This window comes from Carassius gibelio, chromosome B8 (assembly GCF_023724105.1).
Source record: "Carassius gibelio isolate Cgi1373 ecotype wild population from Czech Republic chromosome B8, carGib1.2-hapl.c, whole genome shotgun sequence".
NCBI lineage: Eukaryota > Metazoa > Chordata > Actinopteri > Cypriniformes > Cyprinidae > Carassius > Carassius gibelio.
The window spans coordinates 16,851,702-16,869,476 of NC_068403.1; the positions used below are offsets into that span (position 1 = coordinate 16,851,702).

The 17,775-nt window shown below is 36.6% G+C and overlaps 1 protein-coding gene across 1 annotated transcript; it reads left to right on the forward strand.

Moving 5' to 3' along the window:
* The first annotated feature begins 2,982 nt into the window (after positions 1–2,982).
* Positions 2,983–14,814, forward strand: LOC127962923 (apical junction component 1 homolog). Its single transcript, XM_052562533.1, has 2 exons — positions 2,983–3,162; positions 10,117–14,814. The coding sequence occupies exon 2, from the start codon at positions 10,159–10,161 to the stop codon at positions 13,366–13,368; it is 3,210 nt and encodes a 1,069-aa protein (XP_052418493.1). The 5' UTR covers positions 2,983–3,162; positions 10,117–10,158; the 3' UTR covers positions 13,369–14,814.
* The last annotated feature ends 2,961 nt before the right edge of the window (positions 14,815–17,775 follow it).

Genomic DNA, 17,775 nt, shown 5'->3' on the forward strand with positions numbered 1-17,775 from the left:
TTTGTAAAGCTAAAATAACTGGAAGTGAATGACACCGAAAACCTCACACAATAGTTACAAATTATTGCTCTGCTCTGGATTCTGCTTAGTATTGTGCTTAAGAACACCACTTACCAATAAGCCTGTAAAACACTGGCTTTTTGTTTAAATCAAGTTTACATCCTGATAAACTCGTCATAGTCACCTTCAGACTACTAAAAGCCTTTATATCCTCAGTGCCCTCTACAAACATCTTTCCGGCTATAAGATATGATGAACATGGCAGCCCTTAGCTCAGCAGTCTTGTCTCTGCCAATTCATTTCTCCTGTGCTTTCCAAAAGGTACCTCTTCCAGAGACACTGTCATGTGATCTTACTGGTGACACTGTAATGAGGTTGCTATCAGTAGGACAGAAACATAAATTCAGCTCGCTCAGAAAGAGAAGGCACAGAGAAAGAGCTAGGGAGAGAGAGAGAGAGAGAGAGAGAGAGAGGCTCAGGTGTTGTAGTTGCCTCGATTAGCCTCAAACAGCTAAAGGGTCATACGAGCTAAGAGAGTTATCATTCAGATGACTGAAGCACTGATATTATAAGTTATATATCTCACTCAGTGACCCTACTGGAGAAGAAATGAACATGCAAAACTGAAAAACAAAAGGGCGAGCGTTTTTCTACGCTGCAGGACACAGAAAACAAGCACTGATATCTGTGTATTATCTACTGTAAGTGCCTCAAGCTAAACTTGCAATATCTTTCAAAGATGTGATGCCACTAATCCTGTAAATTCTGGAAATGGGATTAGCTCATTGTATGACTGGTTAACACGGCTTTGTTTCCTGGCAGGATTGATAAGAACCTGTGTGATCTTACTCCCAGACGAATCAATATTTACAGGCTGCAGGTTTGTTGTCAGCTCAAATATAGTTTTTAATCGCACTTTCCTTTAAAAAAACAGCATTTTTGTAAAAGTCTCAGTTACACAGTGGCACAAACACAAAAACACACTAAAATAATGCAATTAACTCTGACTTAATAACATTTAAAAAACTACATAAAACATTTGAATTCAGTTAATGTTGTCACAGGGAAATTTGGGAATGACCTGTCTTAAATTACTGAAAAACAAAATTAAAAAGTAAATGTATTATCTTGTTAAATAAATCTATATAATTTCCTTAAATGTTCAAACTAATTTTAATGTTTACCTCTGAAAAACACATTATGCAATATTTACAGTAAAATTACATACATCATCCTAAACAATATAATACTGTTTTTATATTGTATAAAGGTAGCATAAAATTAACCAATTGTCAAACTTTTACGCAACATTTTTATATATAATTTTTAATGTACAGAATGACAGTCTATTTAATATAATTTCATGCTACTACACTGTGCTCTCTGTTTCTCCTGTTATTATGTATATTCAAAAGAACTGAATAATGATGAGGCTGTCTTTTCATAGTACGAAAAAAGACAAAAAAGAAATAGAAGAAAGAAGCCTTGAGACAAAGAACAGAGGGTGAGTCACACCTCAGCACACAAATGCAATACCAGGAGGAAAATAGATAAAAAGACACAAAACAATAACATGTCAGCTGTCAGCAGTGTTTTGCAATGTAATGGAAATGAAGGTCTGGGAAAATATACTTATCAAATACAATTTTCACTGCATTAGGAAGGAATGCAATTGCTCCAGTAGAACAGTTCACCACATTACAAATCTGTCAGTCATTTTAAAGTTATAGAATGTACACAAGCAAAATATAAAGCAATTAAAGTTTCACTGTGCGGGAGTCGAACACCTGGATTTATGGCTACAGAAATGCTATTTAATTGACCAACAAGCCTGGTCTTGTATGGCTTGCTCCCATGGCTCTCAGCAAGTGTGCGTGTTACTCAGGTTTCTATAGTAAGCTGTCAGTAAGTGTCCTCATTCAGTGGGCCATGGTTCAGTGTATGTACAGATCATGCTTTTTTAAAATAATTTATTTGTAATTTTTTTTTATATAATTGATTAAACAGCACATAAAGCAACCATTGATAAAACTAATACAGACATCAATGCCATCTATGTCTCACTCGATCCCTTAAGATGTACTATGCTATTGTGCAATTCTGTTTTAAGACAATTGGATAAACAGGGAGATCAACAGTCAACGTAAAGTTCTATTCTTAGAAAAGGAGGAAATGCAGAGGTTTGTTAGCCCAACAAAATCATTAAAAATGAATTCAAACTTACAGATTTTTGTTCACTTTTGTTCCTAAATATTTTTAATTATTACAACATATATATTTTATATTATTCATTAGCATTTTTAGCACCTTGTTCTTTTTTTATCATAAATATTATCATGAATTATCATAAATGAAGCAAGACTTAAATTTCACATCAACAGCATCTGAAAACACACACACACACACATATATATACATACATATATACATACCCCTTGCAGAATTTGCAATATGTCGATAATTGAAAGAGGGATCATGAATATATATATACACATTGAACAGTGCAACACCAACAACACACATAAGAAAATAAATGAAAGTGAATAAATAACTTCAGTGTAGTGGGAAAATCAGGTGCAACTTTGACCTTGGAGGTACTTTGCCACAATATTAATACAAAATAATTGTTTTAATTATTTATTTATTTAAATAGAGGGTCATAAAAGAGACAGACATTCTTTTCAAAATATTTATATTAAGAATTTGTTTGCTCATGAGGGAAATTAATGAATGAATGAATGACTATAATAAAAATAGTCTTCTTGAAATGAATAACTACTGAAGCCTACCAGCAAGACACGACACCTTCATAATTAAAATCACGTCTCAAAGCTGTGCCATCGCATATGCCTATCCTGCATGAGATTCGTGCTCTTCACATACACACGCGCGAGCGCGCAGGCAGGCAGGGTTCAAGCGCGCGCACCCAACGCCTCGCGCATGCGCAGTCACTGCGCATCTAACGTAAGAAACGCAACGCGCGAGGGATGCGGTCACACCCCCTCATCTCAGTACGCCCCCAAAGACCCGTGGGCGAACAACAATACTTAAGGAGTTTGATGCAGCCCACCTTACAGCATCTGATATGATATGGAGACCACATCATCTCTAAATGAACAGTCAGTGATAGCATCTTGAAGATCTTAACTATGGACGAAGACGGTAAGAAAAATGCGCACACTCATAAAAGCTTGAAATACACTAGGAAAACTAAACTTTTGTCTTAGTAAGAATTAGTAAGACTGTAATTGACTTAGGAATACCGATACGGTCGCAGTAGCTTTGAGTGTAACGTTAACTGATGTACGTTGCGCCGAAAGACATTAGGTCATTTCACGAGAGATGCTCGGTAGTGCGGGGCTCGTGCCGCAGCAATAAATGAGAACAAAGTGTGCTTTTGTATTACATTCTGGTTCGATGGGCAGATGTTTCATTTTTGACCTGCACGTTCGCTATAAAACCATGAAATGCTCATCAGTGTTTGTCAGATTCAATGATGACCTCATCAGAGATCGAGGAGGATGTTGATACTACGCGTTACGCATTGTGGCGACCTTGTAAATCAGGTGGCTTTGCAAGTCCGTGGGTTCTGCATAGTTGACTTTGTGGTTTTGCTTGGTATCCAGGAGACAGAGCATGTGGTATGTGTGCTTGTCTGGAGAAGGTTTAGGGAGGAGTAGCGTTAAGTTTTCTACGCATGTATGGTGAAATATAGCCATACATTTAACAGTAGGACTTACAGCTGACAAATCTTATGCTTCAGCTTTCGTCTAAAACTATACATATAAATACTTTTTAACCATAAATGCTGAAACCCACATAAGAGTCACTTAATACACTGCAGCAAAAGCAGGGTTGCACCTGTTGTTCTAAATGAAATGGCTTGGAGAAGAAAGAGGAAAAACGAGAGAAAATGCTTGTATTATATTACTGAACCACTAAGATCACTTTTCTGCAATCCAAACTGGAAACTGAAGTTAGAAATATGTTTTCCCATTATGTTTCAGATAGTATAATTGCTGACAACAAACATGGATGAGTGCCTTAATATTGAAATGTTAAGGACAATCACCCGCTCAAGGACTGAGTGGATTGTGCTGTTGCTCTTATTGATTTAACTTAATAAGAAGGGTAATTGTTAGCAATATGTTTCCAGAGTGTTTTTTAATCTGGTATCTTTAGTAGATTAACAAAGTAAAACAGTAAAATAAAATCAAATGTAGTAGTGCCCCCAGGTGGTACACATGATGACTGAAATTTACAATACTTAAAATATTAAAAACATACAGTTAAATGGTCTGTATTTGGTGTTATAGCTATTATACCACCTCATGTGCCTCTGAATTAGTCAGTGGCAAAACTGATTGTAATGGCATCAATCTAGCTTTGCTGTGCAGTTTAAGAGGAAAATAAAAGTGTAATTTAAAAGGACAATAAATTTGCTGAATGTAGACATTGTTTGCAGTTGAAAAGAGAACTGAAGAAAAACCTTTAGTTTCCACTTAGTTTGTCTCATGACCTTATAAACTAGAGGCTTTAAGACAGACATGATTTATAGGTCGGTATTATTTTTGCTCAGACTTTCAGTTCCTCTAAAAATCCTCTGAGCTTTCTTGTTGGAAAAGAACAGAAACTTCACCTCCAAATCTCCAAACTCTACAGAATCATCCATCTGGGCTGCTTTCCCTGAGCTCCTCAGATGCATCTTTCTCGTTATCCATTGTGTCCAAATATAGCCTCTTTGCCTCATATCCGGCCAGAAAAAAACCCTACTCTGCAAGCTTGTTTGAGGAATGGGTTGTGTATTTAAGGAGATAGGTTTCATGTGAGATTAACTGCTGCTGCTAACACTTTCTTCTGTCTTGGAGTCAGAATGTAGCTTGAAGATATTTTTGCATTATACTCACAATCTCTGTAACTGACCCGTCATGTCCAGTGAACACCAATGATTCACTTCAGATGGGATTCTGCATTATTTTACAGTTGCAGGAAAAACACAAGAAGAGTTGTCCGGAGTCTTATATAACCAGTTTGTGAATTGATTCATAAAAATTAAAGATGATGTGTTTAGAAGAAGTAGTGGTTTGTTGTTGTTGCACTATTTGCATCATTCGGTTCGGTTCTCATTATGAGTCTTGATTTGATGGTCGTTGTAACAGAAGCCACACTGCAGAAAAATTACTTATGACATCTTCATCATCAAGAATCATCAAAGGTAAAAATCGATCGCAGTGGTCATTAATCAATTGTTGGCGAAAATGTCAAACTAGCTATAGATTTTGGCGTAGGATCAAAGGAATCTTATAGGATTTGCAAATGGTGCCAATATTTTACATCTGACTTTAGCTGAAGGTCAGATCATATTTTATGACCAGTTTATTCAGAAATCCCAGTGAACTCACATACCTTCTCTTGCATATGAATGTGCATGCTTCGTACTTCCTAAGTGGTTGTTTTCGAGATTGAATGCTGGTTAAGAAGTGAGAGGAAGCTAGTCTTGGCAGACTGTGATGGAAGTGTAAGACAGGTGGTGATTGACTGTGCTAGAGCAGTCAGGTCTCAGTCACAGGTACTGGCTCTGCTGCTAGCTGTGAAAACGCCTGCTGGTCAGCCACCTTGCGTAAAGGAAGAAGGGAATTATTAACATCCACCTTGCCCAAGATGGACGTGTTTTGCTTTGTAATGTTTTAATCTAAAAGAAAAATGACAGTGCACTCAAAACTCTCTCTCATGCTCTATTTTCTGTCCTCATTATATTTCTATTTATGGGACTTTCCTTTTAAATAATTGCGCCCTTTTAAATTATTGCTAAACGCTGGTTAGAAGGCATTTGCTGACCAGAAGGAAAATATCTTTTTATTCTATGTGATTCAGTGTAATCTAATACTGTTCAGAGAGGTGGGTCAAATAGGGGTGATACATAGGGATGCACGATAATATCGGCACAATATCGGTATCGGCCGATAAAAGCTTAAAATGACCATTATCGGTATCGGCCGATATGAATATTTCTGCCGATGAGCCAAACCGATATTCTCCAAGCGAAATAATTGACCTGTTTTTCAGATGTGAATGTCTGTCTACATTTGTAAAATAATAAATTTATGGTAGAATCAGTACAGAAGAGATACATGGATTTCTCTTCAGTAAAATTAAAGTTTAAATATATCAGTATATATTTGTATATATATCGATATCGGTATCGGCATCGGCCAAAATTATTTTGAAAATATCGGCATATCGAATATCGGCCAAAATCCAATATCGTGCATCCCTAGTGATACAGTTCTGTTTTATTTCATTACATGTGATTTGTTGACTTAATTGGCATAAACACCAAACTCATCAGCACCAGCTTCTATGTTACTTATCTTCCTGTGACCTACAGTGTTAAGAGTGAAGGATACGGATTGTGAGAGATAGTGGGCAGATATTAGCTCACCAAGAGGACACTTATATCCTTAGTCAGCTAGAAACAGAACCAGTGAAAATGGCAGCCCAAAGGAACCTGATTCGTAAGCATTTGCCATGAGTGACAGTGTTTTATAAATAGCTTTTAAAATGTGCGATTCAGCTCTCTTTAACAATTGGTAAATGGAGCAGTCCTAACGGCATCTAAGATTTTGAGACACAAAGTGGTTATGGGTTATCAGCCAAACACATGAAGCGATTCACCTCTGACTGCAGGGACAAAATGCTTCTTAATGTAGATGAGGTGCTTAGTGCACTTCAAAGTGCAATTTTTGTTTATGCCCCCAAAATTGTTCCCAGCAGACATGTAATACAATAGTCGTGGAAGTCATCTAGTCCCAGCTGCATCGATCATCAGATCTGATCTGAGCTCCACTGGAGTTTTATCAACCTTTATGTCCATGTGGTAATGTCATCTTCTGAGATGAGGAGTTACCAATGTCTACAGATATCCCTTAGAATGCACAAAAATACTCATGCCAGTTTAATGTTAACATTAATTTTTGGATACAGTGCAGAAATTATTTGTGACTCTTTTTAAAACCAAATTAGATTTATACATCATCTGAAAGCTGAATAAGCTTTCCACTGATGTATGGTTTGTTAGGACAATATTTGGACAAAATCTGGAATCTGAGGGTGCAAAGCAAAATATTGAGAAAATCACTTTTAAAGTTGTCCAAATGAAGTCCCCAGCAATGCATTTTTCTAATCAAAAGTCACGTTTTTATATATTTATGGTAGGAAATAGAAAAGGTAGGAAATATATTTTATGGAACACGATCTACTTAATATCCTAATGATTTTTGGCATAAAAGAAAAATCTATAATTTTGAGCCATACAATGTTTTGTTGGCAATTGCTACAAATCTACCTGTGCTACTTATGACTGGCTTTGTGTTCCAGGTTCAACTCAACATCAGAAATCCAGCCTACTAGTTATACTGTCACTTATAGGATTGCATATTAATCATTAAACTGATAATTACTTTTTCACAAAAAAATTTTTTTTTTGACATTTTAGAAATTTCATAAAATTTCTTTCATAAAAAAACTTTTTTCCTTACCTCATCTAGTTTCCTTTTGAATTTCTCAAATAAATTAACACACTCTCTACATTTTGAAAACTGGTACAAGAAGCTTCTTTCAGAAGATAAACCAATGAAATTCCTAATATTAAATTCAGCAATTCCAAATTATGCTAAAATGTTTCTATAAAACGGAAAAAAAAGAAAAGTATTACGCAACCACAGTCGCAAATAATATCACTGAGCTTCATGTTTAGATATATTACAGTCCATCCTTGAGGTTTGCATGTAGATTTAATTTGCCAGGTTATGAACTCTATGCAGTAAATATATAAAACTCTGATTGGGGATTTAGACTCAAAATTTGGCAACCGCAAGCATGAAAGCTGGAAGAGTCTTGTCACCAATGCAAATGTCAAATGAAAATGAAACCTTTTCGTGATAAATAACCAGTGGGCAAATATCACAGACAATTATGTTTAATTAAGCAAGAGAAGCTAAAATCATAAACACGATTGAAATATGATTTATCATGCTACCACTGGCATGTTCATGTTTTTACTGTGTTTTTACTTTGCCCTACGATGTATAACATATTTGGTTTAATATTTTTAATGCAAAAAAACATTCACAATGCAATAATACAGTATGTTCAAACGCTAAGAATCTTATTCTCTTCTAAATGAATCCAAAAAAAAGTGAAGGTGTGAGTGAGTGTGTGTGTGTGTGTGTGTGTGTGTGTGTGTTTAAGACTGCTCGACAGTCCTTTCTCAGCAGGATGAACAGATGGTTTTCAGGGTTGGCTGAAAGGAGGTAGCCAGTAAGTGGGGCTCTGTAGCTCCTACTGTCATTTAATAAAAACCCTGAAAAGCCAAACATTTTATATAACCTCAAAATTAGCTCCTAACCCTTTGCAAATGTTGCACAGCTGTTCTACTGTATCTCAGGATAAATAAGCAACTGATTACAGTAAAATTGTAAATACAATTTAATTTGTATAGGCATGATACAAAGCTTTGAGCCTAATACAGTCCCCGACATTTTGCTGTCTGCTGGATAAATAACAAGTTATATAATTTGACCACTGGTAAACATTCAGTGAAAAAAAAACTGTAATTGAATAGTGTCACACATAGAAGCAGGGTTTAGACAAAAACAATCAGAACGATTCTTTGTTCTTAAATGCAAATATTTAAAAGGAAAAAGGAAGCTAGGCTCAAGAGAGCATAGCACCGAGGAACAGTGAAAATCAGAGCAAGCATAAATATAGAATGTGCACGGATGCAGTACTTGCATGGCTCTTATGTGTTTTAAAGCAATCTTAGGCACAGCTGAATACTGAATTCTGGTATCAGAACGGATTTTCTTCATTCTAAATGACCAATGTGCAATGAATCTACCATCTATGGTAAAACTAGAATCTGACATTTACTAGTTTATGTGCTTCCCTTTTTTTAACCTTATTTCCAGTCTATTCATTTTATTTCCCCATAGACCAGAGTGGCACTATTATTAATGGGCAGGAGTAAGGCTGTTGCAGTAGGATGCGGTAAAACTGTATATGTGTTTTTTTGTTGCTAGAAGAAAATCTTTGTTGATAGAAATAAATGATTACATTTGAAAGATATTTTTTTAAATTCTTAAATCATTTGTATTACTTAATTCATATTATATTTCATAATCACGTTTTTAAAAATAGATTATTTTGTTCAAAAACAGAGAGATCCGAAATATATAAAATGGCATTATATAATGTGTTTGAGAACTCTAATAACATTAGTAAAATTCTAATTGGTAAGTGAATCTGTGAATCTTTTTTGATTATTTTCAGAGCTCAAACAGAGAGAAAGAGGGGAAAATTAAATGTATGTTCTGTCCTTCACCGAGAAAGGAGTTTTCTTACACTAATTTATTCTTCTGAGATGCTGCAAGGCCTCCATCTTCATAATTAATTCAGATTTTTCCTTTAGCATTCTGAAATTTCTCCGCACAGACTGATGTTTATATGTGATATGATATTTAACAAAAGGACAACATTTACATTGATTCCGATTATGAGGATATTCTAATATTTTTCACTGAACTTTATAAATGATCATATCACACAAAATAAGTACTATTGTAGCTATATATAAATATACAATTTTAGACATATAAGGTACATGCAGATTTAATTTTCTGCTGTACGTACCAAGTATATAAATGATGAATTGATAGAATATTTAGATAATACAGATTTGGATATCCTTCAAACTTTGCCATGTTCTTTATCTACTTTCTCTAACACAACTTAGTGCCATGGCATTAGTCCTTTTCACTTTGGAAGATATGTAAATGATGCCTACCTTTTACATGTGTATTTGTACATAATAGTACATAATAGGGGCCCAATTAATGCCTTGTAAAGCAAGATCATTTGTGAAGCATCTTGCAAACCCATTGATTGAAGTCGTAAAGTCCGTTTCATCTTCTCTTTAATATATTATGATCTTTTCTAAGCATTAGTTTGGCCGTTTTCAGACTTTAAATGGGATCCTTTACCCATTATATTCACCTATTTAAATACTTTTATTAAATAAAATGTGTGACTAATAATGCTTTTTTTAATTCTCTGTAGGAGACACCAACTGAGGAGGGAAATAACGGGGGTCCATTTAAGATGACACGAACGGATCCCCCTGACATATTAACATCAACTTTGTATCAAGACATAAAAATTAGCCCTAACTGTGGGCTCTCAAGGTATTCTGGATCTTCTAAGCAATGTGATTCCCAAATGGTTGGCCCACTGGATCAAAACTTTGAAACCATTAACAAAAGACATTGCCGTAGCTTTGACTTCATTGAGTCACTGGATGACCCAAAGGACTTTTCCTTGTCCATGGAGTATCCTTACAGGTCTGATCAGCAAACAGTAAGTAAGGATGCAGTCTGGAATGGCATTGGACAACAGGGACACTTACGTTTTTCGTCACCAGATCTGTTCAACTCAAGACTCTCCCATCAACAAATCAGCACAGACAAGAGCAACGAGGCAGCAAGGACCAGTGTTCATGGCAAGCCTCGCTCAAAAAGTGCTCCAAGGGTTCGAGCCAGCCTGACCCCTGTACCAATCACAGTCTCTCCAACTGCAACCACGAGGCGTCGATCCCCAGTGGACCCCCAAAAGAGATCTGAAAGTCTGCCAAATCGAGAAACCTTACAGTCAACCAGGGCTTTAGTTAATGAGGTACATCCAATCAAGTTACAACCCCACACACCCCTCTATGTTTCCGATTGTTTTAATGAGAACAGACAGGAGAAACAAGCTAACACTCCCCACGTCAGGTGCCGTGTTGATATAAAGCCAGATGCCTCAGTTCTCCAGCACACTGCACGGAAGATGCCTACTCACAGAAGTAATGTTCCCTGGCAGCATTCCTCGACATCAGGGATCAGGAACGTCTCATTTCCAAGTCAGATATCCACCTCTAGAACGCCTACTCCTAGTGAGTGTTACAACATGGACTATAGGCAAGCATATCAATATCCCAACAGCTTGTCTGGTAGTCACATTCAATCTGGAGAGATCCCTTTTGGAAGGACTTCTCCTAGAGACCCAAGGGAGTACAGAACCTTGTCTAATCCCAACATCCCAACCAAGTTCTTCTACACGGATGATCCCTGCAGGTATCCAGTTCACCCACCCAGTAGGACATATTATCAGGATGACCAGTACAGTATTAACAGCAGCAACAGCCAAAATCCATCCATTAGTAGTCAGTATGTACTCGACCCAAGGACTCGCTGGGTTCATACCTTGCCTGTGCGTTCATACTATGCAGATTCCCCCCGTGTACCCTTGGATCCGTTCTATGGTAGACCGTATTCAGTGAGTGAGCCAGGGCCATACTTCATATCCACTCCTCAGAGTGAAACATACTTTCAGGAGGATCCAAGAGCATATGCTTTTCCCTCTGAGCCCTCAAAGATGTTTTATACACGGCCTTGCCAGTACCCAGCAGACTTACACAATCCTATGAGAGCATATCACACGGAGGGGCGGCGGCGGCCACGCATGTCCCAGGTATTTTCAGATGACTGGAACCGGTCAAGCATTGCTACATATTCCAGTCAGTACGCATCTTCACAGGCCACTCCTCAGCGAGTGCCATCGATAAGCCCATGGTATCCCAATGACTTTACCGAGCCAAGTCGTTTAGGAGCAGATGTCCGGAACTACTCAAAATCCTGGGACAATATTATTATCCCTCATATGGACAGAGAACATGGCGTTTCACGAGGCAGGAGTTACGAGAACCTTCTCAATCACGGAAGGCCAGGAGTTCCTTCGAATAACAATCAACAACCGGTTATTGTGAACCTTTCTAGTTCACCAAGACGATACGCTGCCTTGTCTCTCTCTGAAAACTGTCTAGAAAAGTGTGCTGATGACAGACAAAACAATCCGAAGGGACAATGGTTTGTAACCCCGGAGATTACAATCACTGACAATGACATTCGTGCAGCAAACAGCATCAAGAGAGATGGGGGAATTAGCAGCTGGAATGCACAAAATACAGGGCGATGTCAAACTGCAAACTTGAACAACATACAGAGACCAGCAAACCCACCAGAATCCACAGAGAGAAAGAACACTAATTACTCCCTGCAGCAAAGCCTCGAACAGCTTGATGAGCTGCTAGCCGACCTAGTCATTGATTACAAGCCTCAAAATAGCAGGAGACCAAGTAAGGATCTGATAGACCAGCTCAAACAGTTGATTCAAGATGACGAGACCGAAGAAGGGAAGCGGGACATAGATCAAGAGGATTCAGGACTCCTGAAGACACAAACGGACTCTTCAAAGACCAGCCCAGACACATTTAAAGACCCAGACAGTGGTTGTGAAGGGTTTCAGAGGAGTGTTGAGGATGTCTCTTTGAACCATATTGCAGACGAGGATGACACTATGGTGTGCTCCAATAGGCAATGCTTACGCAAAGACACTACATTCAATGCTTGCTTGTACTTCAAGTCCTGCCACAGCTGTTACACCTACTACTGCTCCAGGAACTGCAGGCGAGAAGACTGGGACACGCATAAAGAGACCTGTCTTTATGGCCGCATTAGTAGTGTTTGCAGGCACATACTAAAACATTGTAGAGAGAACTCTGATGTTCATAAAGCTTTTTCACGCATTGCTAGGGTAGGGTATCTGTCCCGTGGGAGAGGAGTTCTGTTCTTAGGTTTTCCAAACCCTGGGTGTGCAGATAACTTCATTCAAGTTGGTCTTGACAGCCTCACCATCTCTCCAACATATCTGTCCCTTCGAGAGTTAGACAGTTTTAAAGACAACCTTGGGCAATACTGCAAAGAGTTGCAGAATGCAGGCAAGGAATATGACCCCACTGAATGTTTCCTACTGAATGTATCCATTGCGATCGGAGATCTAGTGCCTAAAATTCCTTCACCCAAATTACAAATGCCAACAGTTCGCAAGTATGCCAAGGTCTCATTAGCCTCCTCAAGCCCAGATAAGAAAATCTTTAAGAAGGAATGTGAAATGGAGACTCTGATTCTCACCCCACCCCCTGGGACCTCTGACATTGACAAGGAAGGCCAAGAGGGCAGGAAAGCAAGAGAGATTTGCTTCATTAATATTCAAAGAGAGCTTCGTACCCGGGGTGTATTCCTTCGCCATGAGTTTCCAGAAATATACAACCAGCTTTGTGAGTTTGTTGAGAGCAACAAAAGGTTCACCCCCACCACCATCTATCCCATTGACAAGAGAACCGGAAAGCAGTTCATGTGTATGATCATGGCAGCATCTGAACCAAGGATGCTTGATTGGGTTGGTGCACCACACCTTCTAGATGACATTATATAATCCCTATGCATCCAGTATTATCAAGCTTTTCCTATACAAAATAAAAACCTTAAATGACTAATGTTTTTAGATATGTATTTTAATAGTGAGACTATATTTATTGTTTTTCCGTCTGGCACTAAAACCTAGAATTAATACAAGTTGCTCATGGGATGAAAAGCTATGTATAGTACTTGTTAGAAGATATGAGCACATATGCTTTTCTTAAAATCTGTTTCCTCAGAATCAGAAGCTTTTTTATATTTGGAACAAAATCTTTCTGCAGTATGGATTTAAATACGGTAAAATGTGTTAAATGGAGCTGAGAGTAATGCACTCTTATAGGCATAGCTCAAAATAATCAAAGTATTGAATAAACACAGGGAGTGGACAATGTTTAAAACTTTGTGAATGACAGATGTTCTAATTCTGTGGAATTTGCTGAACTTTCTGTGAATTATGTGTAGGCCTGCTTATAACTATATTTCTTGTGCTAGTGTGTTGCATCAATTAGGAAACTTTGAGAATTTCTTGTTTTCCCTTGCAATACAATATTGTCTCAAAGTATGTGTCTTTAGCCCCTTGAGAGGATAAAAATGTACTTGCATGTACAATGCATGCTGGCAAGGAAAATGCAAATTCACTTTAAATTTTGCAATGGTTTGTCAGTTCTTTACAATAAATTATAGTCACAGATGATGATCAGTATGGCAGACAAAAGCATATGTCAGGTACATTTTTATAGACAAAGTCAAATAAACTGCTTGGAAGATTTCACTGTATTATACATGGCAACTGCTTTCTTTATTGTATTCAGTACTATATCTATTCACAAGGTTAAATCGGCTGAAAATGTAACTTTTAACTTTCCATGACAAGTAAACATTTTTCTTTGAGTTATGCACATTTTCATTACATACAAATAAGGTTACTTACTAATTTATTCATCTGACTTGAAAGATAATTTTCTGTATTATTTGAGTGTTTTTATTTTTTTCATGGTATTGTAAAGTTCTGATGGTCTCAAGGTATTTCAACTGAAACATTTATTGAAATATTGTGTTAAAATGATAAACCTGTATAATAAAGTATGCTTTAATCATTTATAATGGCTGACAAAACTTAGATGCCTATATTTGAAATGTAATATTTCAATAGAAAAATATAAAATTAGAAAAATATTTAAGCAATGGTTTACGCGATATTGTGTTAGATATATCACTTTAATAAATTGCTGATGGAAAGCATATTTATAAACAGACCGTTTTAGATAATGTAATCAACAGCATGCACACAACAAACCTTACAGCAATTTATTCTGTAAGATATTCTGTGATACTGTGTTTTTTTCTATTTTTTTTTTATCCCATTATTTATTTCTTTACACTGCTCATTACCTGTTGTGTTCTGTTAACAAGTGTTGCTTTATTTCTGTACTATGGTCAATAAACGAAACAACCAAAAGTTCATGCATTTGACTGATAATTGTACATAACAATAATAATAGCAACAAAAAAATAAAAGCTATGTCACTGCATCTTACAAGAGATTATTTTTATTTTTATCATTATTATTTAAAATAGAGAGTTCGAACTGTTCTTTTTTTCATTTATTAACTTTTTTTTGTCTTTTTTCTTTTTTTATGGCTTACTGCAGCATTTACTGAGTGTAAAGTGTATGCCAAGGTAAGCTATAAGCATGCTAAAGATAATTACCCCTTTGTTGACTGTCACTGATATAATAATGTCAGGATTTAAGTACATATAGGCTATATGACAAGGTGAATGATCATGACTTTGAGTCCTGGCTCCTTGGAACCTACATTTAAAAAAAAAAAAAAAAAAAATGATATGTGTCCCCTGGACCTCTGGGCCTACAGAATCTTCCAACCTATGACATCACAAACAACTCTTTTCCTATAGTCTATATAAAGGCATATAATGTCGCCTTTTAAAGATCTTTAAGTGAAACAAGTGTGTCTTAACGAATTATCTATAATTGGCGTGAAATACATTTCTCTAATAAGCAGCACGACAGCTGTATAAAAATAACATCTTAAGAAATACTTCAGCGACATCTGCTGGTTAATATAACTAAGCACACGAGATTTCATCAGCCGTCATTTGTATTTATCGACGCATGCGTCATCATTGCTGTCAGGTTTCCAGTCACGTGATCGCTGAAAAACAACGTTTGCACAACCAGCATACGTTTTTATAACATTATTACTGATCACTGTAAATATGTGCATATTTATTGATTGGCAGATATCTAGACCTACATTTAAACTGGCAAATGCAGTTGAATTCATGAAATGCACGTAACAGACTATCTAATGTGTCTTTTCTCAAAACACAGATATGTCCTCCTTTCATTGATTAAAAGCGGCATATTGCACCTAAAGCCTGTTTTCATTTAGCTAGATTTTTATTGTATTTCTATGAAAGCAAGCAAAAACGTTCCCCATACCCATTGGGATATTCTGAAGCTGAACCCTTTATAGACTTTGTTAGGCCTGTCACAAATATACATTAAACGTGTATAAGTCTCACATGCATGGCATCAAATATTCACCCCTATGCATTTTGTCCCCCTCAGTTCTCTCCATAGTTTTGGAATGACCAATTGCTTCTTTTACATAGTAGCCTACTTGATGTCTGGATCAATGTCTTAAACTATTTACATAATCCAATAAAAGTCCTATTAAGGCATGTAGCAATGCAATTACATTTTGGTAATAAATTTGTTTTGTAAAAATGATAAATATTTGTAATTAGTAAAAACATGAATATCAGCATATTTTACTATGCAACATTTCTTGAGTTGGAGATGAAAAAAAAAAAAAAAAAAAATTCCTGGAGGCAGAAAGGTGGTGGCTCAGAACTGAGATGCTTGTTGCCGGGAAACAGGAAGCTGAGAGAACATCCAGGCACTTCAGACTTCAGTGATAAATGGGGGCTGCTGGGAAAGCATGTGGATGGCGAACTGATATGCCAGCCTTCAGGAAGAACTCCACATAAACGGGAAGGCTTCGTCTTCATCTGTACTGTAACTGCCTTCCAGTGAAATTATTTGGCACAGTTGAAACTCCCAATGTCTTTGATAACCTGCTCATATGCAAACCAATTTCTTGCATAATTAAAATGCATACATATAAATCATGTCCTAGTTTTTTTGCAGAGTTGCATATGACAGGTTTTTCACTAGATGGCACCACATTCCCATGCTTCATTCAGTGAATAGAGAATGCATTCACCTAACAAGATAATACAGTATTTTAAGTTTATGATAGGCTGAGAGATAACAGAATCACATGCTGAAAATCAGAGACACTAAACCTGTATGTTAACGAGAGGTGACAAGAGACAAAAACACTTTCAAATATTTGCTTCTTTTATCAATCCATATGCTGCTTCTCTCTACCCCCAGTAGAGGGTGCTAGACAGACACTCTCGGTATGAGTCAGAATGAGTCATAAATGATTCATCTGCTGTAAGGGGGAGATGAGCTGCTGTTGTCTTTGTAAGCACCACATGCCCAAACACATCCCAGCCCACATGAGCACCAGGTGCTGTAAGCATGGCTAAAGCACAAGTCATCCCACAACTTTAGTGACAAAAGAGTCATATCAGTGCTACTGTGCTCTGATACTCTTGTACTCTGCTGTATTAAATGTTTTATTCCAATGGAAGATTTTTTCTTTTGTTAGTCTTTGTTTAGTCTTTTGCATGAAAATATCATGCAAATTATGCAGACACATTGCAAAATCTGACACTGAATAAAATCATGGAAGCAAAAAACATTTCTCTTAATATATTGGATATTCTAAAGCATAACCCTTTCTATACATTGTTGTAGGCCTATAATGTATAAAAATAATAATAATATTTAATACTACATGTAAAAATATATATATATTGTTTTTGTTTTTTTTGTTTCATAATTAAAATAGAATTAAGGTAATAATTTGAGGAAATAAAGAAACCAAAATAGTAAAATAATTATAATTTATTGTAAAGTAATGCATTACTATTTGCAAATCTATTTCCAATTCAGGACACAAAATCGGACAAATGCTTTTGACTTTTCTTGTGAAAGTGCAATATATTTATTTTATTTATTTTTTAAAATATAAGGAACACGTTGTGCATCTCAAATTGTCATTTCACAAGGCCGATATCATTTCCAGCAATTCACATGCTTTCTCTTAATGTTTAAGTCGATAACTTCCCTTGTACCACAGACAACTTGCATAAATTCTTGAAAATGCTGGGCAGTGCTGCGATAAAGCAGCTCCTCTGGGACAGCTTGTGGGAAGGCTGGGTTGATGTGGGCCAGTAATGCACAAATACACCAGTAGAATAATTTAAATATGCTTCTAAATATATATACAAATGCATTTCCTTTGTGAGAGTCCCATGTTATGAC